The sequence below is a fragment of the Anabrus simplex genome, chromosome 12, assembly GCF_040414725.1.
Source record: "Anabrus simplex isolate iqAnaSimp1 chromosome 12, ASM4041472v1, whole genome shotgun sequence".
In the NCBI taxonomy this organism is placed as follows: Eukaryota; Metazoa; Arthropoda; class Insecta; order Orthoptera; family Tettigoniidae; genus Anabrus; species Anabrus simplex.
This window is the reverse complement of record NC_090276.1, coordinates 9,679,307-9,707,007: the sequence shown is the minus strand read 5'-3', so window position 1 is coordinate 9,707,007 and position 27,701 is coordinate 9,679,307. Positions and strand designations below refer to the sequence as shown.

The 27,701-nt window shown below is 43.7% G+C and overlaps 1 protein-coding gene across 2 annotated transcripts in view; it reads left to right on the top strand.

Annotated features, from left to right (window-relative positions):
- The first annotated feature begins 1,548 nt into the window (after nucleotides 1-1,548).
- Nucleotides 1,549-27,701, top strand: part of LOC136884443 (ankyrin repeat and SAM domain-containing protein 3) — a 134,179-nt gene continuing 108,026 nt past the window's right edge. For both annotated transcript variants that reach the window (XM_067156610.2, XM_068229875.1), the window contains exons 1-2: nucleotides 1,549-1,680; nucleotides 23,439-23,629. In XM_067156610.2, the coding sequence (XP_067012711.1) occupies nucleotides 23,442-23,629 (188 nt within the window). In that variant the 5' untranslated portion in view covers nucleotides 1,549-1,680; nucleotides 23,439-23,441. The remainder of the gene's footprint in view (nucleotides 1,681-23,438; nucleotides 23,630-27,701) is intronic.

Sequence of the window (27,701 nt, the reverse complement as noted above, 5' to 3'; positions counted from 1 at the left end):
TAAATGCCCTCCCCTTTACATCCTTACTACAACCCCTAAATACCCTCACAACCATGTGCAGAGATCTGTACCCTTTATTTCCAATCCCATTTATGTGATTACCCCAGTGAAGATCTTTCCTTATATTAGCATCTAGGTACTTGCAATCGTTCCCGTAGGGAACTTTGACCCCATCAACGCAGTAATTAACTTCAGGTTTCGGCCGAGGCGAAGTGCCACAAGCTGCAAATTCATACAAATGCTGTTTTTTCCAAATTTTAATATCTGCATACTCGCATAAAATTGTAATTCATAAATGATTAATATGCGAGTCACTGCGCAATACCACCTGTACAGTCCTGTTGCCAAACCATAAGCAACTTAGGCGTTAAACCACGGAGCAGTCAAATAAAACATATAAAAACTATATTTTAATAATATTACAATTGAGAATGATCCGTGCGACTCGTTGGCTGAATGGTCAGTGTACTGCTGTTCGGTTCAGAGAGTCCCGGGTTGGATTCCCGGGCGGATCGGGGATTATAATCGCTTCTGATTAATTCTTCAGGCTCGGGGACTTGCATTTGTGTATATCTCAACATTCTCCTCTTCATATTCCTACAATACACCACACTACCAACCACCATAGAAATACGCAATAGTGATTAGATCCTTCCGTACAGGGCTGACGTCAGGAAGAGCATCCGGCCATAAAACAGGGCCAAATCCACATGTGCGACGTAGTCTGCACCGACGATCCCACAGGTGCGGGGAAAATGAAATGGCGTATGGTTTTTAGTGCCGGGAGTGTCCGAGGTCATGTTCGGCTCGTCAGGTGCAGGTCTTTTGATTTGACACCCAAAGGCGACCTGCGCGTCATGATGAGGATGAAATGATGATGAGGGCGACACATACACCCAGCCCCCGTGTCAGCGAAATTAAACAAATAATGGTTAAAATACCCGACCTACCGAGCTCGATAGCTGCAGTCGCTTAAGTGTGCGCAGTATCCAGTATTCGGAAGATAGTGGGTTCGAACCCCACTGTCGGCAGCCCTGAAGATATTTTTCCGTGGTTTCTCATTTTCACACCAGGCAAATGCTGGGGGTGTACCTTAATTAAGGCCACGGTTGCTTCCTTCTCAGTCCAGCCCTTTCCTGTCCCATCGTCGCCATAAGACCTACAGTATCTGTGTCGGTGCAAGGTAAAGCGAATAGCAAAAAAAAAATCCCGATCCTGCCGGGAATCGAACCCGGGACCCGCTGTGATCAAAGACCAGCACGCTACAGCCGGACTACAGGTGCGGGGAAAACGCTGTAGGAAACGAAGGAGAAGGAGAATAATAATAATGAGAAGTTGTCTATATATATATACAGTATTATCTACCTGCTGTAATTAAATTTGTATTAATTATTCGTAGGTTTTACATTATATTTGAGGGGCCCCGAACTTGGTCACACTCCTGATCCAAACATAAGAAAGTCAAATAGCGAGCTGAAATGTGACGTCACGGCGAGACTCGCATCCCTCCTGCTGCAAGCCCGGCTGCTTTGTACTGTGCTAGAGTAGCGGTGGCTGTGGTGAGGTATAGTCTGCACTTTGACTGTCTGTGAGCACTGATAAACGGGGCCAGCAGAAAATTTAAGAATATACGAAACTTCTTTTCCTGACGTCTGTGTAGTATGGTTACTCCAGTTAAAGGTAAGTTGACCTTATTTTTTTCAAATATCGTCTGCTTGTGTTAGAACTTTGTAATGAGGATTTCTGTGGTTTCAAGGGGCTTGCACTATTTTATTATTGTTATTTTGTTAAATGTTTTCAATTTCATATTTTTAGACCCCAACGACTAGAGCTCACATTAAGGGGATCTCTTCATAGGTTATGAGTAGAGCCCGGATGTTTAAGATGCGTCATATTTTATTTTTACTATTGTTTCCATGGAAAATACAAGTTAAGCATGATTTTATCTAGTGACTAAAATTATGCAATTTTTACGGGTCATATAAAGTCATATTTTGCCTGTTTTAACGTTTTATTGATCATTTTACGGCAATTGTTCACACTATGGTCATATTTCCCCGTGAAGTTTCGTGTTCTTTTCATATTTCTATCCTTTTATTCCATTTCCGCATACCTTCTTTCAGACGTCTCGGAGACTGATTTTTCACATCTCCTAATTGTTGTCTGTAATTTCTTACAATTATCTTTCATATATATATATGTGTGTGTGTGTGTGTGTGTGTGTGTGTGTGTGTGACATAGAAGGGTGAGCTGTACAGAAAGAGACACATGCGTATAAAGCGACAGAAAGGTGAGCCTCAATTGAACTCTAATGATTTGACGTATTTCAAATATGTCCCAGTAACATTCTGCTATGGTTATCCCGTTACAAGTCAATGTTGCGTGAAAATAGAAGATCGGTCCAAATGAACACTTTAAAATATATGTAATTTGCTATTATAATTTTTTTCATTACCGTACCAATCAAACCGTGACATTTATTTCATTCTGTGCTAAGCCAAGAGTTACCTCTGGAATGAGTAATTAAATAAATTCAAAATATAGTAATAAAATTAATATTATTACTTATTTGTTATTATTGAATGTTCTATGTTTTTAAAGGTGGTAAGATTTGGAAGATTTCGAAAATGTGAGGAAAATTTTTAAGTCATATTTATTGTCATACTGTAATACATTTTTAGGTCATAAATATCTGGGCCCTAGTAATGAGAGTATTTAGGGGTTGTAGTAAGAATGGAAAGGGCAGGATGACCGAGCTCGATAGCTGCAGTCTCTTAAGTGCGGCCAGTATCCAGTATTCGGGAGATAGTGGGCTCGAACCCCACTGTTGGCAGCTCTGAAAATGATTTTCCGTGGTTTCCCATTTTCATACAAGGCAAATGCTGGGGCTGTACCTTAATTAAGGCCACGGATGCTTCTTCCCACTCCTAGCCCTTTCCTGTCCCATCGTCGCCGTAAGACCTATCTGTGTCCGACTCGTTGACTGAATGGTCAGCGTACTGGCCTTCGGTTCAGAGGGTCCCGGGTTCGATTCCCGTCCGGGTCTGGGATTTTAATCGCTTCTGATTAATTATTCTGGCTCGAGGACTGGGTGCTTGTGTCCGTCCCAACACTTTCCTCTTCATATGCACACTGCACTACAACCACCACAGAATCGCAATAGTGATGAAATTGGAGTATGGTTCCAGGACTCTCACTAGAGTTAGAAAATTGGAATAGATCAAATAGAAAGCAGCGCGATTTGTTCTGGGTGATTTCCGAAAAAATAGTAGTGTTGCTCGACTTAAGCGGGTTTTTTTTTCTAGTTGCTTTACGTCGCACCGACACAGATAGGGATATGAAAGGCCTAGGAGTTGGAAGGAAGCAGCCGTGGTACAGCCCCCGCATTTGCCTGGTGTGAAAATGGGAAACCACAAAAAAACCATCTTCAGAGCTGCTGACAGTGGGAATCCCGGATGCAAGCTCACAGCCGCGCGCCCCTAACCGCACGGCCAACTCGCCCGGTGAGTGGAGACTGGAGAGATGGTGTGGAATGACAATAGCAGAAGAAGTTGAGTGAAGTTTTAAAAACTAGGGGAGATCATAATATGAAGATAAAGTTGGAATGCAAGAGGACAAAATAGGGCAAATATTCGTTTCTAGGAACAGGAATTAAAGACTGGAGTAATTTACCAACGGATTGTTCCACACATCTTCTCCTTGTTTGAACTAGCTTCAGAAAAGACTGGCTAAGCAGTTGAGAGGGAATTTCTTTCTTTCTTTCTTTCTTTCTTTCTTTCTTTCTTTGTTTCTTTCTTTCTTTCTATCTTTCTTAATCTGTTTACCCTCCATGGTTGGCTTTTCCCTCGGACTTAGCCAGGGATCCCACCTCTACCTCCTCCAGGGCAGTGTCCTGGAGCGTGAGATATTGGGTCAGGGATACAACCGGGGAGGAGGACCAGTACCTCACCCAGGCTTTCTCACGTGCTATACTGAACAGGGGCCGTATGGGGGATGGGAAGATTGGAAGGGATAGACAAGAAAGAGATACGGAGGCGGCCGTGGCCTAAGTTAGCTACCATCCCGACATTTACCTGGAAGAGAAGTGGGAAACCACTTCAAAGATGGCTGAGGAGGGAATCGAACCCCCTTTACTCAGTTGACCTCCCGAGGCTGAGTGGACCCCGTTCCAGCCCTCGTACCACTTTTCAAATTTCGTGGCAGAGCCGGGAATCGAACCCGGGCCTCCGGGAGTGGCAGCTAATCACACTAACCACTTCACCACAGAGGCGGACTGATAGGGACAAATGAAGATCAGTGGTGATTGGTTTATTCAAATACCGAAACAAATAAATTTAGTCGGCGAATGCAGAGTGGATCTCAGGAGACGGCTGGTCCGTGGGTCCAACAGCTCTGCACTCCGACCGGCCAACCGAACAGAGGAGGGTGGCCACGGCTCTACCGTTGCTCTACGCCTCTGCATTCGGAGGACGAGACAGGGCTGGATTTCACGACTGGCCCCAATCGTCGGCTGTCCTGGGAATGGTTTTCCGTGGTTTTCCATTCTCCTGCACGAAGGCGAATGCCGGGACAGTTCCTAGTATAGGCCACGGCCGCCAACCCCCTCACCTTGTCCTAGCATCTCCTACACAGAGCATCTCCTGGCGCAGCAGGGGGAGAGGCGATACTCCCACGTGGTGCGTCCCAGGTGGCGGATAGGGGGATTCTAACCGGCTTGCCGGTGGACTTGAGGGAAATAAAATACCTCTCGCGGACCAAACACACAACCCACTGTGGTTGGGGGACGCAGGCGAAGAATTCACCCACGGTATCCCCTGCCTGTCGTAAGAGGCGACTAAAAGGGGCGACCAAGCGATGATCAAATTAGAACCATGAAACTACTTGTGATTAGTACCACCACGCGGGGAACACCATGGGTCGCTTTTACTTTCGCGTAGTACCACTATGTTGGGTACCAAATAGGTTTGTGATTAGTAGCACACAGGAGCACCGTGCGGTCGGCTTTTGCAGTACCTGTGATTAGTACCACCATATGAGCAGAACCATGGGATGATAGCTACCATGGTTCTGGCTTGCCTATGATTAGTACCCACTACATGAGGAACACCACGGCATAGTGCAGGACCCAGTGGTTAGTACACTTATGTGATGAACACCATAGGTTTGCGTTGCCTGTAAATGGCGCCGCAATGTGAGAAAAACCATAGGTCTGTAGTATATGTCGAATTTCATAACCTGTGAGTAGTACTATAATGTGTGGAATACCGCGAGTCTCTGCTACTTTTGATTAGTACCGCAACATGACAAATACCATGGTTCTACTTTCCTGGCGGTAAGTGCCGTTATGAGGGGATTTTGGATTTTGGACCTCCTTTAGACAGCAAGCATCATCGAATCTGTGTTATGCTATAGCAGCAGTCCCCTGGTCAGCCTTACTTGTGCCAGGCTCCTCACTTTCATCTATCCTATTTGACCTCTCTTGGTCAACTCTTGTTCTTTTCCGACCCCGACGCTATTAGGTTTGCGAGGGTTAGGGAGTCTGTCATTTTCACGCCCTTCGTGGCCCTTGTCTTCCTTTGGCCGATATCTTCATTTTTCGAAGTGTCGGACCCCTTCCATATTTTCCCTCTGATTAGTGTTATATAGAGGATGGTTGCCTAGTTGTACTTCCTCTTAAAACAATAATCACCACCACTCCCTCGGTCAGCAATCCTTTTATTTTACGTCAGTTTCTGTGAACGTAAGGCATTGCGGGTGGCATCCACTGATTGTTTTAAATTCATCTCCATCCATTCATTCCTCGTCCTCACGTTTTGAATTCTGGTCAGTGGAGAAGTATGGACTTTTACTTTGTCATTCCATTTCGTCTCATTTCGTACCATTAGGGGCCGATGACCTTGATGTTAGGCCCCTTTAAACAAGCATCATCATTATCTCTCTCTCTCTCTCTCTCTCTCTCTCTCTCTCTCTCTCTCACACTATATATAACAAGAGTTTTGTCTGTACATTGTTCGGAATTTAAAAAGAATGGTATTTCTGTATCGGCCATGCACACAGTGACAAGGAAATGCACTTTTTTACTTTTCCGTAATTTTTCTGTCTGTCTGTATGCGCATCGCGAGAAAACGGCTGAAGAGAATTTAATGAAAATCGGAATGTTAAGTCGTGGATTGAGCCACTATTATGTAGGCTATAAATCATTTTATTCACGCTGAGAAAAATGGTAGTTTAGGGGAAGGCCTAACATTTATTTCTCAAATATTTGTTATTAGTGATCCTATCTATAAATATTACGTAACTAAGGTTTATAGAATTAAATTTCCGATCATTTATGTCTTATACATTTTTACCGTACCGGCTATGATAACATTCATGAATTTGTATTTTTATTGCTAAGTCCATATCAATGCCGAGGCACGAGAAAATGGGTGAACAGAATTTCATGAAAATCGGTATATCGGTTATTATTGCGTTAGGGTGTGCACACAGATCATTCCAATGAGGGTCCGACTCGTTGGCTGAATGGTCAGCGTACTGGCCTTCGGTTCAGAGGGTCCCGGGTTCGATTCCCGGCCGGGTCGGGGATTTTAACCTTCATTGGTTAATTCCATTGCCCGGGGGCTGGGTGTTTTGTGCTGTCCCCAACACCCCTGCAACTCACACACCACACACAACACTATCCTCCACCACAATAACACGCAGTTACCTACATATGGCAGATGCCGCCCACCCTCATCGGAGGGTCTGCCTTACAAGGGCTGCACTCGGCTAGAAATAGCCACACGAAATTATATTATTCCAATGAGGGGCTCACTATGACCTGGTCTAGAATTACAATTTCGGCCTGTTCCAAATAATAGCACCATAATTCACTAAACTCGAAATTCAACCCTGAAAAGAGCTGTTTCTTCAGAAAAGCTTCTTCCTCTTCACTGTTACTACATTTTACATTCATTTTATTCCAAATTAGCAGCGAAGAAGGGGTTTCTCTCTGACTTAGAGGAAAAAATTGCCTCCAAGTCAGATAGTTTCTTCCCCGCCAGTGTAGTGAATTGAGATTTTCTGTCTCATCGGGTACTCATATTAAACAGATGAGTAAGAGGGCATAGTTTTTGCCGTGGGACTCCACACTATTCCCCGCCCCCACGAAATTAGTGTGTTCACGGCTGTCTGCGGTCTGGTCATTCCAACGCAGGTACTTTGGACTGTTAAATCGGCAGCATTGTACGCCTAATATCCGTTAAAAGTGAGAAAATCTGGGTTTAGCCTCTGGGTGGAGGACGCAGACGAAGAATTCACCCACGGTATCCCCTGCCTGACGTAAGAGGCGACTAAAAGGGGCGACCAAGGGATGACTGTATTAAACCATGAAACTACTTGTGATTAGTACCATCAAGCGGCGAACACCATGGTCCATGGGTCGCTTTTACTTGCGCGTAGTACCACTATGTTGGGTACAAAATAGGTTTGTGATTAGTAGCACTATATGAGCGACACCATGGGATGAGGGAACCCATGGTTCTTGCTTGCTTATGATTAGTACCCACCATATGAGGAACACCACGGGATAGTACGAATCCCTCTTGATTAGTACCCTTATATGATGGGTGTCGTCGCGATTGCGGACACATATTTGGGAGATAAGCTTTCGTGAAATAAAGTATCTACGTATATTGTACTTTTATTACATTTTCTTTGCTATTTTGCTTTACGTCGCACCGACACAGATAGGTCTTGTGGCGACGATGGGACAGGAAAGACCTAGGAATGGGAAGGAAGCGGCCGTGGCCTTAATTAAGGTACAGCCCCCCATTTTCACACCAGGCTGTACTTTAATGAAGGCCACGGCCGCTTCCTTCCCACTCCTAGCCCTTTCCTATCCCATCGTCGGCTTAAGACCTGTCTGTGTCGGTGCGACGTAAATCAACTTGCAAAAAAATGGGAAACCACAGAAAACCATCTTCAGAGCTGCCGACAGTGGGGTTCGAACCCACTATCTCCCGGATGCAAGGTCACAGCTGCGCGCCCCTAACCGCATGGCCAATTCGCCCGGTAAAAATTACATTGGATCACAAATAGTAAATATAATGTATTTTAATATAATTTAATACAAATAAAGTTTAAATGAATCAGAGTTGAAACTTAATCGAGAGGTATATATATTAAAATTATTAAAATCTGTTAAGAGTGAGTTCTGTTACATACCTTTAGTAAATAATTTTCCTTTGCACTTCTTCGTTTTCTCCTTCGAACAAATCCATGTGGTAACACCATTTTTACTAATTCTCAACTGTCTGTAGGGCACATGGCTTACCTTTCTCTGCCTCAATGAATTCCATATTAGCACAACGATTAATGAGCAGAAACAAGCAAACGAACTAAAAACTCAACACAGTGGTAAAGCTAACACAGTGGTAGAGCTAACGTTCTGTATGACATCTAGAGCAGAACTAGATTGGTATTTTGTGTCCGCAATCGCGACTGATGAGGTGTCCGCAATCGACACTGTCCGCAATCAACACAGCTCCATATGATGAACACCATAGGTTTGCGTTGCCTGTAAATGGCGCCGCAATGTGCGAAAAACCATAGGTCTACGTTACATGTGTAGTACCATAATGTGTGGAATATCGCGAGTCTACGCTACTCTTGATTAGTACCGCAACATGACAAATACCATGGTTCTACTTTCCTGGCGATAAGTACCATTGTGAGGGGCCGCTGACTAGGATTTTGGACCCCTTTCGACTACAAGTATCATCGATTCAGTATTGTGCTATAGAAGCAGTCCCTTGGTCAGTAATACTATTGTTCTACGCCAGCTTCTGTGCATGCGAGGCACTGTGGGTCGGTTCCACTGATCGTTTTAAATTCATACCCATCTATCCATTCATTCTTCGTCCTCACGTTTTGAATTGTGATTAGTGGATGTTTTTGGGCTTTTAATTTGTCATTTCATTTCTTCTCATTTCATACCATTAGGGGCCGATGATCTAGATGTTAGGCCCCTTTAAACAACAAGCATCATCATCATGTGGGTTTTTCATTTGATCGAGTGTTTCATCATATGATGGCATTGCTTTTAATCGCGACATTCCTACTGACATCATTGTAAATAGGCCTACCTATGTTCATTTCAGTTGGGAAAATGACTAAGACAGTCTTTCTGAGGATGTAAAAAGGCAGTGCCTGCCATTATAATCTAAACACCCCAACCTGATTGTGACTGATGGTAGGCAAGCGGGCCGATCGTTACACTGAATATTCCCTAACCCAGTCTTCATATGAGAAAAGACGTTTAGTGACTTTCCCGTCGCGTTTCTAGGGTAATGTTAGGAGCTATGGAATTTGATACAAACTTGCTCACAACGTGTACACTACCTAACCTATACTTCTGTATACAATGTAGAATTCCGTAGAGAAGCACGGGTACATCAGCTAGTAAAGAATATACTACACTTCAGGCAGTTCCTATCGTGCGACAGAGGCGGGTGAACTGCTCACTGCCGCCACGTGGGGTATGACTCGCTGTTCTACCGCTAGCGGGAATGACGCCTCTGCTGGCGTCCCGCCTGCCCGCTCATGGACGCGTCTACCCGCGGCGTGCAAACCACCCGTGTAGACAGCTCTACAAATACTCCATAGTTCTGTCATTCTCCACGAGCAGGTAAAACGCCGCTGTTCGCCCGCTACAAACCCGCTTGCGGAACAGAACTCTTTTCAGAGTTGAATTTTGAATTATTTAGTGAATTGTGGTGCCATAATTTGGAGTAGACCTAAATTGTAATTCTAGACCAGGTCATACTACTACTACTACTCCCAAATATCCTGTAGTTTGCTTATTATCCCAGTACCGGTTTCGCTATTGCGATCCTTGCCTGGGCTGTTCCAGAATAGATGTAGCCTATTGTGCTAGTTAATTTCGTATGTAGGAAGTCTAAAGTATTGAGTATTAATTTGGCGTAGAACGTGTGGTATCGTGCCATGGCTGTTGTGATAGTTCCTATTACTGTTTGTTTCAAGGACAGGTAGCAGACTCGGTGGTCACCCATCCGGGTACTAGCCACGCCCAATGTTGCTTCACTGTGAATTTTGTCAGTGTTAGCGCCAGAGGGCCCTGTCGTTGTTATGAACGCAATTCTATTTATTGCGTGTGCGAGTTGTTAGCAGCACGGAAAATTTTGAAACTAAATAGCATCGTAATTGGCAGTTTTGTATGTTCGCGCCTCGGCGTCTGTTTATTTCTGGTGCTTCGGTGGTTGGAATATTGATTTTGCATATGGAATTTGGTTGGTGGTTGAGGTCTGGCTTTATAATGATTATTGCGGTAGTTCTGTTAGGTGGATGTTACAAGGCTAGAAGGTTGTTGATTTAAAGGAAGTGAGGATTTACGTTTTACTTGACCTTGGTGGGTAATTTTACTTGGTTGGAAAGTACTTGGTGTACAGGGTCTCAGCTACTCAGTCCACCGAGTTGGTCCTGTACAGGTAGGTAATGTTGTTGAAGGGGAGGGTTGTGGGGTCGGGGCTGTGGGGGGGGGGGGCGTGGGGGGGGTCATAGGTCGCAGGTACCTTGGCTTTTCCCCTTGACCTATGGAGCGGGAGAGTGTGGGGAATATAGGTCGCGGGTACATTAGTCTTTCACCTTGACCTATGGGGAGGGAGGATCCACGTTCACGGGGCAAACCGTTTGGTGAGGACCTGGGATGAGGTCCCATGGGTACTGGGTATTTCTCCATGGGTCCTGGAAAGGTGGGGGGGGGGGGGGTGCGTGCGCTTGAAACACCAGAAGAGGGGTCAAACGCACTTAGCGGACCGACCTAAGTGGCAACACGTTGCTTGGGTCGTGACAGGGCTAGTTTTTTAAGTGGTTGACGCCACAGACAAGCCACGAACACAGGACACCGTGCCGCCCTGACAAATTGCTTGGGACTTGATGTAGTTGCTTGGCGTGTCTACCAGTTGGAATATTGGTAGGCTTATTCTTGGCTGTCCCTGTACTGCTGTTTCTGGGCTTGGCGGGACGTGGTAGCAGTACAGAGCCTTGGCTGGGACTTCTTGGCTGAGTTCTTGATGCTGGTAGTCGATGTGCGCTGATTTGTCGTCAGGTCGGTGAGGTGGGCTCCTATTGGTTGACGTGGTTGATCGGGGCCAGCGTACCTGGCTGCTGGGCCGATTATGGTGGCCACGGTAGCTAGCTGCTACCGCGCTTGGCGGCCATCTTGGCTGGGTCTTGGCTAGGGGCTAGCTCTCTTGGCTGCTAGCCCGTTGTTTGAATCTGCTTCCACACGCACCCCCAGCCCCCGCAGGGACAGAGGAAAAAACTGAGCCTAGATGGTGAGGCTCCGTCCAGGCTGAGTGCTTGGCCTGGATTATGTGTTGTATGTGTACTACTACTACTAAGTGAGCCTCTGCCTTAAATGTGCACACTGCTCTTTCAAAACAGCGCGTCAGAGTAGGGATGGAATAGCTGGAATACTATGATGAACCAGTGTGTTACGTACCAGCAGTATCAGGAAATGTATGAACCAGAGGAATGGAATGCTAAAGATAAACGTTTTCTAACTCCCCAGCTATTTCCCGCCAATATTCAGTCAGGCTGTTATACTCTGTACGCAGCAGTAATTCCATCTATCGGAGCTGAGTGGCAGCATAAGAGACAAAGAACATCACAACAAACAATGGTCAATATAATGTTATTGTTGATGAATGTTATGCGCTTTCGATATCGTAGGCCTTCACATTTAGTTTTCTTCCGACTCTGAAATACCACTCTTATCATGGTCGGTGTGGTGAAACTGAATAAAAGGTAAGGGTGTATTCTGCTCGAAGGCAGGTTCGAACTTCCGCAGAGGTGTGCCTGAGCCGGAGTTTACGTGAGGTGGAGTGGCCAGTTCTTTTCTGCTCCTCCATTCCCTTACCCCCACCAACAGCGTGTGGCAACCCATCCCAAGCTTGACCACGTCCAATGTTGCTTAACTTCGGAGATCTGACGGGATCCGGTGTTTCAAGACGGCTACGGTCTTTGGCAATAAAACATAAATGATCGGAAATTGCATTATCTCTAACTTTTGTTATGGAGTACTTTTCGATAGGACCAATAACTTACTGTAGGTATTAAAAATACATTTCAGGTGCCTTTTCCTAAACTGCATTTTCATCCAGGGTGAATAAAATTGTTTATAGCTTAGACTGTAGTTTCTTATTCCCCGACTCTATGTAACGATTTTCATCATATTCTGTTAACCCATTTTCTCCTGGTTCGGCGTTGATATGGACTTAGCAACAAAAATATAAATTCATGAATGTCTCTGTTATCATAGCCGGTACGGTAAACATGTAAGAGACATAAATGATCGGAAATTTAATTCTATATAACTTGATTTATGTAATATTTATTGATAAGACCACTAAAAATATAAATATTTGAGAATTAAATTTCAGGACTTCCCCTAAACTACCACTTCACTAGTTTAGTAATACGCAACTTAATAAGTTCAAAAAGCTCATCGAATGAAGCAACTGACATTCTGTAATATTGGAAAACCATTTCCGGATAGTTCCTGTGTTCGCACAACTTGAAATGAAATTGTCCAGTGGTGAGTCGATTCGATAACGCAGGGTGAGTCCACCAACATCTTTTCTTACCAGGTTTTCTTTCTAATATTGCTAATAACTGCAGTTTAACAGCTCCGACAACACAACCTATTCGTACGACATCCATCATTACAGTATGGCGGGTTTATCGCTGGTGGAGAATGGCTGCGCGTGTCGCCGGCGTTTTTGGCGCTGTTTGCAGGCGTCAATTCAACCGCTCGTGTAGAATAGGCAAAAAGTTTGAGCGTTCAGGCGGGCGAACTGCGGCGTTTTACCTGCTCGTGGAGAATCAGCCTAAGAGCTATGCAATTTAATACATTTTTACTCACGACGTGTACACTACCCCATCAACAATTCTGTATACAATGTAGAATTCCGTAGCGAAGCACGGGTACATCAGCTAGTAGTAAATGCATGTAGCACTGACACGTTAATAGTATGAAATCTTTGATCATGACAGGGAAATCGTTTCGCATATATACGTACCACTGACAGCACACCACACACATTATCCTCCACCACAATAACACGCAGTTTCCTATACACGGCAGATGCCGTTCACCCTCGTCGGAGGGTCTGCCTTACAAGGGCTGCACCAGACTAGAAATAGCCACACGAAAGTATTATTATTAACAGCTTAAGCTCTCTTAAATTAATTTTAAATAGATTGACAGAATTACATGATTTAAATTCGGCTGGGAGGTTATCCTTGTTCTTGAAGAGGAAGTTTTGTGAACTGTGTTAGGCGATTGGTTATAGCTTACTCATGACTGTATTTAAATTACTGACTTCATCAGAAGGTAGTGGCCAAACAAACTTGTGCAAAGACTCCTTTAGAAATCAAGGAATAGGAGAGACCAGAGTTTGTAGGCTACTTTTGATTAAAAATAACAGATTTCTATCTACGATTCTTTATAATGTAAAGCTAATCCAGCGGTTGATGAAGTAGGTAAAATATTGTTTTAAGTCTAAAAGTTCGAATGTAGTCCATTCAGAGATATTATTTTAGTTTGAAATAAGTCAACCTTAGTCAGTTGTAGTCTTCTGCTGCTGCCAAGAAAGCGATCGAGTTCTGCGGCGTTTGAGAACGATTCAAATGCAGCAACTGACTCGCTGCGTTCCAAGATGGTAACCCGAGAACGTCCGAGGTCCCGGTTTATTTATTTTATTTTTTAGAAGTTGCTTTACGTCGCACCGACACAGATGGGTCTTATGGTGGCGATGGGACAGGAAAGGGCTAAGAGTGGGAAGGAAGCGTCCGTGGCCTTAATTAAGGTACAGCCCCAGCATTTGCCTGGTGTGAAAATGGGAAACCACTGAAAACCATCTTCAGGGCTGCCGACATTAGGGTTCGAACCCACCATCTCCCGAATACTGGATACTGGCCGCACTTACGCGACTATAGCTATCGAGCTCTGTGGCTGTTTTATAAAGAAATCCTTTATTATTATTTATTTATTTATTTATTTATTTATTTATTTATTTATTTATTTATTTATTTATTTATTTATTTCTGAATCCGTTTACCCTCCAGGGTTGATTTTTGTTGGTTTTTCCCTGGCAGCGAGGGGTCCCCCCTCTACCGCCTCAAGGTCAGCGTCCTGGAGCGCGAGACTATGGGTCGGGCGGAGTACAACTGGGGAGTAGGGCTAGTACCTCGCCCAGGCGGCCTCACCTGCTTAACTGAGCAGGGGCCTTGTGGGGGGATGGGAAGATTGGAGGGGAGAGGCCAGGAAGAGGGAAGCGGCCGTGGCCTTAAGTTAGGTACCATCCTGGCATTTGCCTGGAGAAATGGGAAACCACGGAAAACCACTTCGAGGATGGCTGAGATAGGAATCGGACCCCCACCCCCTCTACTCATTTGATCTCCCGAGGCTCCTACCACTTTTCAAATTTCGTGGCAGAGTCGGGAATCGAACTGGGGCCTCCCGGGGTGGCAGCTAATCATGCTAACCACTACACCACACAGAGGCGGACATTATTATTATTATTATTATTATTATTTTTAACTGTTGTAAATTCGTCCTTTTCATTTGTTTTAGATCCCAACGACTAGAGCTCACATTAACGGGATATCTTAAGGTTTTAATTTCGTGTGGCTATTTCTAGCCGGGTGCAGCCTTTGTAAGGCAGACCCTCCGATGAGGCTGGGCGGCATCTGCCATGTGTAAGTAACTGCGTGTTACTGTGGTGGAGGATAATGTGTGTGGTGTGCTGTCAGTGGTACGTATATATGCGAAACGATTTCCCTGTCATGCTCAAAGATTTCATACTATTAACGTGTCAGTGCTACATGCATTTACTACTAGCTGATGTACCCGTGCTTCGCTACGGAATTCTACATTGTATACAGAATTCTTGATGGGGTAGTGTACACGTCGTGAGTAAGAATGTATTAAACTGCATAGCTCTTAACGTTATCGTTATTGCGGTGGAGGATAGTATTGTGTGTGCTACGTGAGTTGCAGGGATGTTGAGGACAGCTCAAATACCCAGCCCCCGCGTCATTAGAAATAACCAATGAAGGTTAAAATCCCCGACCCGGCCGGGAATCGAACCCGGGACTTTCTGAACCGAATGCCAGTGCGCTGACCATGCAGCCAACGAGTCTGACAATCTTAAGCTTATGAGGGTATTTAAGGGTTGTAGTAAGGGTGCGAAGGACAGGGTGTATCTATTATTATTATTATTATTATTATTATTATTATTATTATTATTATTATTATTATTATTATTTGTATAGAGTTGAGCCTCTGTGGACTGTGTTACAACAACCGATTTCATTTGTGTCTATATCTTGTTCTTATCCCGGCTTTGACATCCTCCCAGTATTTCTTGAGAGATCCTCTCCGTCTTTTGGATTTTGATTCCATCTTAAAGCCTTGGTACCTACCTCTTTACCTTTCCTGTATTAATTTGACTTGGGTGATTGGTTTCATCTTGCTGTATACCTCTTCACTAGATCTCAAATGTTCCTTCCTACCAATTCATCTCTTAACTAGGATCTTCTATAATATCCTGTGTTCCCTCTTTTTTTTCTTTTCAGTTGACTGACTTGGCTCTGGGAATGCCTCAATTTTAATAACTGTGTTGTAGTGCGTCAACTTGGCTCCTATACGTGTACTTCGTGAGATGGTACGTGTGGTCTAATCTCTCTCTCCGCTATTCTGTTGGATCACCTTCCTCTTCTCACCAGTGGCGACTCCTGACTTCCGGTTTAGGGAATATAACAATTTTTTTTTTTTTGTTTTTGTTTGAAAAATCAGCGCAAACAGACCGTTGTTGCAAACATATTTTTAAAGAGAAATCTACTAACAAGGCCAACAGAAAAGGTTAGTTAAGAACTCATGTCCACTAATCCAATGGTCTGTTTCATAAATATTTTTGCTGAAATTACGAAGTTGTGTAGTTACATTCAGAGTTGGACGCGGTTGTCTTTCATTTATAATTCTGCTTTTCTCGGGAAAAGAAGATATACTAAATGGTTCTCTTAATAATCGTTCAATTACACAATGGTTTGAATTAAATTCGGATTGCGCGGTAGAAACACTTGACCCTGGCGCTCGTTCATCCATTCCTGCTGAACTACTCTCCGATCGGTGCGATGTGATTTCAAAATCGCATCATTCCCACATTTTCTTTGTTTGATATTTACACTACAAGCACACGAAACTGAATCATTTATAATACAACACACATTTGTCATCTATCATCATTTATAGCACAAGAAAAGAACCATTCATAAGTAAGAACGAAATAGCAAATGAATCCCGGCACACGCGATAACTTACAGCATTCCACCTTGCGTTGCCCTCTTGACGGATGAGACTGTTTGTTCCCCATTGCAGCCCTACGATAGAGGCAACAACCAACAAGGATCCAATGCTCGTAGTGCCATCTCTGGCATAGTTTGGCAGTTAGTAGCAGTCACTAGCCAGCCATGCTCGTTTCATCCATTTCTGAGTATCGATAACTGTGCGTTGGAATTTTGTATAAACAACGTCCACTAAATATGAAAAATGAATATTTATTTTTCGTTGAAAATACAAGGGATGTAACACACCAATCGCATGTATGGGAAAATTGCCACTGCTTCTCACCCATTCTGCTGGATCACCTCGCCCAGATACCTGAAACTTTGACGCATCTAATCTTCCCATACTTAGTCATAATCATAATTTTTACAAGTCTAGCTTCCAGGGTGTGATGGAAAATCACTCGCCATCTCTTGTCTTCATCTTCTGTTCCACGACATACTAATAATCTGTGACCTCTCTCCTCCACATTTGACTTTACTTATTGGGCAGCCCTGAATATGGTTTTACGTGGCATCCCAATTTCACACCAAGCAAATGCTGGGGCTGTACCTTAAAGCCACGGCCGCTTCCTTCCCACTCCTAGCCTTTTCCTATCCCGTAAGACCTGTCTGAGTCAGCGCGACGTAAAGAACATTGTAAAAAAAAAAAATTACTGTGTGTATCCTGTATTTCCTTAGCCTTCCTTTTCGTCTTTTTCGTTCGACAGTAAGGTTGAAGTATTTTCTGACAGGTCTCTCACTCATTTCTTTATTACAGCCCCTGTGCGGGGGGGGGGGGGGGAGAAGGCGCAGATGAAGAATACACAAATGATATCCCCTGCCTGTCGTAAAGGGCTACTAAATGGGCCATGTGGCCATCGGTCCCCTCTGGGGGGTTACATCTACGCGGCAGTACCAACCGCCCTGACAACACAGAGTTCCGCACAGCCGTATGCCAGAGCATATTACCAGTGGCCAAGAAGTTCAGAGTCACCTCAAGCTTAACCCTCGGTGTTATTGCATCTCTCATCACTGTGTCGTGTTTTTGAATTTGCGGTGTTATAATATCTAACAATGTCTGAAAGTTATCAGGCGTCAACCTCATACACTTTCTGTATTCATCTTTATCCTCTGTCGCAAGTTCTCTCAGAATTAATGCCGATGCCCCGAGTGTATCTCTCCTACTAAGCCAGCCTCTTACCCATTCCCTTTTTTCCTCATTTACTTCTTCTTCTAACGCTTCACTAACCTCTTGCAGTAATATGTTTGTAAATGTCTTTAAACACTTCCTTACGATGTGCTTACGTCTTGACATGGTGCTACTACTGTACTCGACTCTACTGTACGACTCTACTCCCGTATGAACGATACGAGTGTCTACTCTACCAGACTGCGGTAGAGTAGAGTAACGTGGCTACTCTACTCGCCTCGCTACTCTACCCGTGTAAACCAGCCCTATCAATTTATTTCTATTTATTTATTCTTATCAACGCTCCGTGTACGCTATAGGGTACATGCTATTGCGGGTGATTTTGAGGAAGAGAGTCCTAGTGCTCATTGTTTCAGTCTGCCCGTATAAGGCATCTTCCAACATCGGATCCCGGGCAATAGCTGCTATCACCATGCAGGTATTGCCTTGGTTGCTTGGTTCGGCCACAGAAGCCACTGATCGGAGAGGGTGGCATTCGGGGAGGATGCTTTCGGGCATGACTTCGAGACGCCTCCCCCCTGTTGGTGGGGGACCCAGACAAAGAATGTACCCACCGTAACCCCTGTTTGTCGTAAGAGGCAACTAAAAGGGGCGAGCAAGGGATGATGGCTTTACAACCATGAGACTACTTGTGATTAGTCCCACTATGTAAGAAATACCATGGTTCTTCGTTACCTGGGATTAGCACCACTATAGGAGAAACAACCACGGTTCTGCTTTACAAGTGATAAGTACTATTATGAGGGGCCTGAGACCTGGATTTTGGACCCCTTTGGATAACAAGAAAGATCTCAGAAAACAAGGCATTATGAACGGGATGCACTGATTGTTTTGGATTCATGGTCATTTATAGATTCTAGTCAGTGGATACATTTTGAAGTTTTAATTATCGTGTCATTTTGTTGCACCTCCTACAATTATGGGCCGATGGCCTAGCTGTTAATCTCTTTTTAAACAACAAACATCATCAAGACGCTTCAAGTCTACCCAGGTTGGTCCACCACCTTTGATTCCCTCAGGGGGAGGGGAGAATCAAACCAGTGGGAACAAGCTCAATCTGAAAGCATGAGATCCAGCTTTCCTAGGTTCCTGGTTGTTACCAGAACCGATGGGCGATATTTCACGCTGGTCAAGTCTATTTTGTTCAGTAGACACACGTCTATGGCGAACTTGAAGACTTAAAGTAAATACGCAACGGTAGTTTGTTATTGAAGACGCGCACTGCAGTTCAGGCTGATCAGGTGCTTAAGTGTGACCATTTTGGCGAAATCCCCATCAAAGTGGAAGAGCACAAATCCTTGAATCTGGTTCGTGGAGTTACCTTCCACGGGAGCCTCATCTTGAACACTGACGATGAGTTGATGGATACGTGAACAACCGTAGCGCGACACATATCCGGTGCATTACGCGCAAAGTCAACAGTGAAGACGTTGCCACTGGTACCTTCTTTATCTCTTTCAAGCTGTCAGTGTTACCAGAAAAGGTCAAGGTAACAACCTATTTTTGCGATGTGACGCCTACGTCCCACCTCCCATGCGGTGCAATCTATATCAAATGTTGAGACACATCGGCATGGTGCAGTTGAAATCGTGATTCGTCCGACCATATCACGTTACGCCACTGTTCCAGTGTCCATCCCTGGTGACTGGCGACAAATGCGCGTCGTTGTGCCCGATGACGTTGGGTTAACAGTGGCACCCGTGTGCGGCGCCGGTTCCCATATCCCATAGAACCCATGTTCCTACGGATTGTCCGCTGGGAGACGTGTCTAGCATGGCCTGTGTTGAATTGAGCCGTGATTTGTTGCACGGTTGCCCGTCTGTCACTATTGACAATCCGTCTCAGATGTCGCCGGTCACGGTCATCGAGGGTGGCTGGACGGCCGGTCGTTCGTTCGTTCGTCTGTTGTGGACGGTGACACCCGCATTCAGCCATTCACGATACACTCTGGACACGGTTGATCGTGTGAAGCTGAATTCCCGCACCACTTCCGAAATCGCACTTCCCATCCGTCGGGCACCGACCACCATACCCCGTTCGAATGGTGTCAGCTCACGACGACGTTCCAAGTTACACCTGTCACATGCACAGCCACTGCTCACAAGGTCTCCTATACAACTGCCGCTGGCACAGGGGGCGTGTGGTGCGCAGACAACACACCTGCGCATCAGTGCTCCGCTATCCCATGACATTTGCTCAGTCAGTGTATATTGCTAAGAATTTAAAAAGAATGGCATTTCTGTATCAGTCATGTCCACAGTAACAAGGAAATGTACTTTTTATTTTTCCCTAATGTGTGCCTGCCTGTATGTATGTATATATGTATGTACGCGCATCACGAGAAAACGGCTGAAGAGAATGTAATGAAAATCGGTATGTAAAGTAAGGAAATAAGTCGCTACAATCTAGGCTATAAATAATTTTATGCACGCTGAATGAAATCGTAGTTTACGGAAAGGTTTTACTTTAATTCTCAAATATTTGTTATTAGTGGTCCTATCGATAAATACTACGAGGGTCGAGTCATAAGTCAGGGCAACTATTTTTTTTCGCGAACAGGAGACAACACGGAAAATCTAAGATATGCATTTGGAAATATAGGGCATGTACTTATGCATAGTGCCTGAAGAAAAATTCTGACTTCAGGAGATTCTCGTAGGAAAGTGACAGAACACAGGCCATTGGTAAACATTGTTTTATTATGGTATAGACAGCAAATACACAAGACTACGTACAAAGGACAGGTCTCCACTGGTTACAGACCTTCGAATTAATCACCCAAGGTTTCCATTGTGCATTGCCAGCAGTGGGGCAGGCGCTGAATACCATTCGCAGCATGTGTATCGCTAACGTGTGACACCTCTCTCCGAAATGCTGTTACGACGCCCTCTTTGTTAGCAAACCGTTGTCCACGTAATGGCTTCTTGACTTTGGCGATTAGATCAGAGTCACATGGGCTCAGATCAGGCGAATAGGGCGGGTGTGGAAGAATCTCCATCCCCACCGTTGTAAGCGACGCTAAACGATGGCTGCTGTGTGAGCTGTCGCGTTATCGTGTAGGATTATGGCGTTGTCCAAAAGACCTGGACGTTTGGTTCGCAATGCACGGCGCAATTGGTATAACAAAAAGGAATTGTAACGAAGTGCATTGACAGTGTTCCCCTCACGCACTGGATGACACACAAGAACACCTTGAACATCGTATGCCAGGATTACCATAACCTTATTGGGCGACTAATTTTGTCGAACCTTGTGTCCTCGTGGTGAACCTTGACGGCGCCATTCACTTGACTGTCTCTTCAGTTCAGGTTCATAAGCACGTACCCATGTTTCATAGACTGCAATAATGCGACTCAATGCTGAAACCTCTTGAGATTGATGCGACGTGTTTCGTAACGAGTCCACTTGTGTACCTCAGTTAAGTGACGTGGCACCCACTTTGCACAAAGTTTACGCATCTGTATGTTCTTGCAATTCCGCTAGAGTCCAGCGCCTGTCTTCATGTAAACACTGATCGGTCACCATTTTCCGTCTTTGTCCATGGACACTGGGCGAGGCAAATCGGCAGCTGATACTCTACCCCGTTTGAACGTCTCCACCCACCTCGCCACTGTTCTATAGGGCATGACATGCACATCTTAGGCTTCCCGCAGCTCTGCATGGCATTGGTGTGCACTCTGCCACGGAGAACTGCTATTTTAATATACGATCGTTGCTCCTGCTTGTTGACTTCCATTTTGTGACGCTCTCACTCACACACTGAACTTGGGGGCATGCTTAGACCCACACATACACCATCTAGTGGCATCATACGCAAGTACATACCATACGTTTCCAAATGCATATCTTAGATTTTCCGTGTTGTCTCCTGTTGGCGAGAAAAAATAGTTGCCATGACTTATGACTCGACCTACGTACATAACTAAAGTTATATAGTATTAAATTTCCGATCATTTATGTCTTATACATTTATAATGTACCGGCTATGATAAGAGATATTCATAACTTTGAATTGCTGTTGCTAAGTAGATATCAGCACCGAGTCACGAGAAAATAGGTGAACACATTTTAATGAAAATCGGTATGTAAATTCGGGAATAAGGAATTATATTCTACGCTACGATATAAATAATTGTATAAGGTGCCCTAATATCACCGAGTCGGAAGAAAACTGAATGAGAAGGCCTACAATATAGAAAGCTCATAAAATTGATCAGTATTAACATAACATTGACCATTCTTTGTTGTGATGTGCCACAGGAAATAGCTGGGGAGTTAGATCTCTCTCTCTCTCTCTCTCTCTCCTTTAGCATGCCATTCGTTTCTCTGGTTCATACATTTTCTGATACTACTGATACGTAACACACTGGTTCATCACAGCATACCAGCTATTCAAACCCTACACTGAGGCAGTGATCAGAATGACTAGTGTGTACATTTAACGGAATAATGGTAGAAGAGTGTTCACGGCTGTCTGCGGCTTGGTCATTCCAGGTCTGGAACTTAAGACTGTTAGATTTACAGTCCAGCCCGGCTGGTGGCCATGATCGTTAAAGCGTCAAGCCTATACACAGTAGTTAGCCTGTTCGAGTCCCGTTCACCATAAGAATGTTGGCCGGCAGGGTAGGGGATGTGGTGATATACAATTTCTAATCACCAGATTGTGTGCCAAAAGCCTGGATTCGCTTCTAAACCTCTTCGCAGTGCTCATACGGAGTGAGGGCATATAACACTGTTGGTGATTCGTCTGTCGGATGGATGGAGACGTTAAGCATTCAGCAGGCCCCTTAGTGATACTCCATAGGAGTAGGCTATGTGCCGGCGGAGGGTTTCATCCTTTCCCTTCCTACTATTTTCTATAGTGTCAAATATCATTCGTTGTAAATATACACGTTTGGTCATATTTCCATTTAAAAAAAAATCATATTTAGGCCTAGCTATTTTAAGATAATATTTGGACAATACAGTGGAACCTTGGATTGCGAGCATAATTCGTTCCGGCAACATGCTCGTAATCCAAATCGCTCGTATATCAAAGCAAATTTTCCCATAAGAAACTACTGAAACTCGGATGATTCGTCCACAACACAAAAACATTTATTCGCATAACATTTCTAAAACAAAATATAACGTAAACCAATTAAACTGCACTTTACCTTACAATAGAATCATTGTTGGTGTGAGGGAGACAAGAGATGACATGAGAAGAATTACTGTGTAGCTCGAATTTCACTAACGGAATCACTGCTATCGCTTGGCTCATTGGAAGTATTTTCTTTTCGTGTAACTTTAACGAGGAACCTGTCCAATGACTGTTGATTTTGCCTCTTTTTGAGGATTTCACGAAAATGTGACATTGCATTGTCATTGAACAGATTCATCAACTGTAATCATCTTCTTCCGACCGAATTCCTTTTTAGCCTTCTTTTCGTTCACAGGGCCCATCGTTGCAGAACAATTATATCACAGATGACAGAAACAAAACATATACACCCGTACGGTGTTGACTATGCGAGCGAGGCACGCCAACTTAAGTCCAGCGCGGGAAATGGTTACACACACTTTCCCAGGAAAGAGAGTGGCAGAGGGAGGAGAAAACAAAGGCACAGGGGAGGTGGAAACGTACGTACACGTGACACTCGTATTGCGAAACCTCACTCGCTTATCAAGTCACAATTTATTTAAAATATTTGCTCGTCTTGCAAAACACTCGTAGACCAAGTTACTCGCAATCCGAGGTTCCACTGTATTTAGGTTGTAAACATCCGAACAGTGTCATGAATTATGTTTGTATATGTTTAACTATATTTATAGAAATAATATATATTCTCCGTAGAAAATGGCAGCAGTTCCGAATGATGCTGTTCAGAGGAGTGATGAAGAGGGATTTGACTCCTGGCCAGACTTCATGTACACCACCTTGTCCCTGGATTTGTGGAACGACGAACCTCCAGCTCCAGCACCCATCGGTATCCACATGGCTGCCAGTCTCGGGGACATTCCGCATGTTCTGTCACTGATGAGGAGGTACTGTGGGAGAGAATACAATAACAATAGTACAGTAATAATAATAATAATAATAATAACAATAATAATTAGCAGAGCTGGAACGTTGCCTACGAGATACATAAGGCCGGGAAATACAGCACACTAGACTCGGCCTTGAGGTACTTCCGACAAGCGCCGCTAGAGTTCTCTTTACTGAGCTGTCTCGCCCGCTCATTGCAACACGTTCCGGTACGAAAACCTATAAAAAATCGTTAAAACTAGCAATTTCACAAGACACCAAACAGATGTGAGATAAAAACATAGACCAAGAGCAGTTGTATGACTTACTTTCTACAACGTATTTCTTAAACTTTGCTTAAACGAAATAAGTAATTCACGAAATAAGCAGAGAAGTCTATTAGCGAGTTTGTCACTTCTTCCCGTTTTCTCTAATTCTAAGTCAGTGTATCCGATAAACTGATCGAGATTGCGGTCATAAATAAATTTGAGTTTAATCACCATTTTATAAATTATCAGCCATCCTACCTTTTCCACCACACATCTGATGTTGCGACATTCGTATTGAAGCCGCTGTTTGAAGAGCAATGTTATGCCCTTTTTCGCTATTAGAAAATCCTATGTAATTTTTCAGCATCTTCTGATGTGGTACAGGTAGGCAGTGCAAGGATCTCAAATCTGTAGCCGGTAGGTGCTTTCCTATGCCAGAGGACGCAAATTTTTAGCGTCGCTTCTCCGTATTTCACTCTTTCTTCCCGCAAGATTCGGTTTGTTCTAACAGGAATAAAACCTTTAAATGATTTCAATTTGGTTTACATTTTGGTCAAGTTCAGATACCTGAAATCATTTTTCTGATTTCATTGCCGTATCCTACTTCTCGATATAAAAACCGTTTTCCGTAATTTGGCACTTGATATCTCGTCTATATACATCTGTTTAGATTTAACATAGATACTCGTAGCCTTTCCTTGACATAGAAACGAGACTTGTAGGTACTTCTTTATAGTTTGTGGGTGAAGTAGATCAGTTATATATATACCGAGCTCGATAGCTGTAGTCGCTTAAGTGCGGCCAGTATCCAGTATTCGGGAGATAGTAGGTTCGAACCCCACTATCGGCAGCCCTGAAAATGGTTGTCTGTGGTTTCCCATTTTCACACCAGGCAAATGCTGGGGCTGTACCTTAATTAAGGCCACGGCCACTTCCTTCCCACTCCTAGCCCTTCCCTGTCCCATTGTCGCCATAAGACGTATCTGTGTCGGAGCGACGTAAAGCAACTAGCTAAAAAAAAAATAAAAAAGTTATATGCCGAAGATATGGTATGTTCATCGTTATCTGAATCAGAAATTTTACTAAATTTTGACGGCAATACGTCATTTCTTGGAGTTGGAACCTTTCTGCGTTTGGCACTTTTCTGTTGTGAACAGGGTATACACTAAAAACAGAAGGCACTTCGTTGGGGAGAATTCGCTTGATTGATATGCTTACACTGATGTCTGATGTATTCGAATGCAAGCTACATACTCGTGCGTCGAAATAGCTTATCCAGAATTTCTCTCTTAAACCACACTCCGAAGGACAATTATGGAACGTCATATTTTCTTGCTTTTTAGCGGTATCCGACGAACATAGAGGTACACAACAGTGTACCATGCTTTTCATCCTCACGGACACTCAACCGACAGAAACAATACGCACAATAAATTGCATAAAATCAACACAACATCACAATTACTCCGTACATCACAATGTTAAAAGTCCGTTAAGAACAGGACAGATACCTGACATCTAGCGGCCAAACCGTGAACACGGTCGGGCCGGCTTTTCAAAGGCAAATTAGTAGCTATGTCCCGGCCTTGTATATCTCGTAGGCAACGGCTGCAATGACCCGGCCACAGACAGCACAGTGCATACACTCATTCCTATCACCGCCTCATAGTGATCCAAGTGTCCAAGTAAGTTACAACTTGGAAACAATTCTCGAACCCATGGGTAAATAATACAAATATCGAGCTTTATTATTATTATTATTATTATTATTATTATTATTATTATTATTATTATTATTACTTGTGAGGTATGGCTATAAAGTTGTTTACGTCTATTAGTTACGTAGTTATATACATGGACTTTATTTGGTATAAATCGTGGTCTTATTACAGTATTTGTTTTTTATATGAGAGGTTATGTTACGACAGGTCCGCTGTATGTACAGTATATTATTAAGAGTTTATTTAGTGTAAGAACACGTAATTAATTGCGTATAATTTATTATATGATTTATTTGCTGAACTTTACAGGCTTCCCCCCAAATACATGTTTCCATACAAACCAATAATAAAATAAAATAAAAATTTAAATCTACTATGTGGACACTCACGCGGCCGGAAAACCGAGCCTTATGTAAGCGCCACCCCTGTACCTCTAACTTCTGACCCCTCACACAGGCGGTCAGCAATCCACATGTGAGACGCCACACCTTTAACTACTGACCAGACATGCTGTCCCACCGTGGTGAGGAAAAAAGGAACCACCCTCCCTGGAAAAACACGTCCGGTCTTCTATACAGTTGACAAAGTTACATTCTCACCATTCCGTTTGGCGGCATGCCACACGAGTGCTGACGCCCAGCTCAACATGCAGCCTGCCTCTCTCTCTCCTTTCTCGACCTTTGTCTGTTAACATTTATCAACCACACTAGGGATAGGACCGCCCTATCCCTCCCTCTTATGACGTTCCCTCCCCGCTCCCCTTCTTACAAAACCACGAATCAATCAATCAATAAATACTGATCTGCAGTTAGGACAGTCGCCCAGGTGGCAGATTCCCTATCAGCTGTTTTCCTAGCCTTTTCTTAACTGACCTCTAAGACATTGGAAATTTATTGAACATCTCCCTTGGTTTTTCCAATCCCTAACTCCCCTTCCTATAAATGAATATTTGCCCAATTTGTCCTCTTGAATTCCAACTTCACCTTCATATTGTGATCTTTCCTACTTTTAAAGACGCCACTCACACTTATTCGTCTACTAATGTCATTCCACGCCGTTTCTCCGCTGAGAGCTTGGAACATACCACTTAGTCCAGCAACTCGTCTTCTTTCTCTCAGTTCTTCCCAGTCCAAACTATGCAATATTTTTGTAACGCTACTCTTTTGTCGGAAATCACCCAAAACAAATCGAGCTGATTTTCTTTGGATTTTTTACAGTTCTTGAATCAAGTATCCTGGTGAGGGTCCCATACACTGGAACCATATGCTAGTTGGGGTCTTACCAGAGACTTATGTGCCCTCTCCTTTACATCCTTACTACAACCCCTAAACACCCTCATAACCATGTGCAGAGATCTGTACCCTTTATTTACAATCCCATTTATGTGATACAATGATTCGCAAAAGGAACTTTCACCCCATCAACGCAGTAATTTCAACTGAGAGGACTTTTCCTATTTTTGAAACTCACAACCTGACTTTTAACCCCGTTTATTATCATACCATTGCCTACTGACCATCTCACAACATTATCGAGGTTATTTTGCAGTTGCTCACAATCTTTAACTTATTTATTACTCTATACAAAATAACATAATCCGCAAAAAGCCTTACCTCTGATTAGACTCCTTTACTCAAATCATTCATATACATAAGAAAACATAAAGGTCCTTGAGGAATTCCCCTCTTAATTATTACAGGGTCAGATAAAGCTTCGCCTACTCTAATTCTCTGAGATCTATTTTCTCGAAATATAGCAACCTATTCGGTCACTCTTTTGTCTAGTCCAATTGCACTCATTTTTGCCAGTCGTCTCCCATGATCCACCCTATCAAATGCTTTAGACAGATCGTCAATCGCTATACAGTCCATTTGACCTCCTGAATCCAAGATATCTGCTATATCTTGCTGGAATCCTACAAGCTGAGCTTGAGTGGAATAACATTTCCTAAAACTTCTATCGAACCAGTTATTAATTTTGCAAACATGTCTAATATAATCAGAAAGAATGCTTTCCCAAAGCTTAGATGCAACGCATGTCAAACTTACTGGCCTATAATTTTCAGCTTTATGTCTATCACCCTTTCCTTTATACACAGGGGC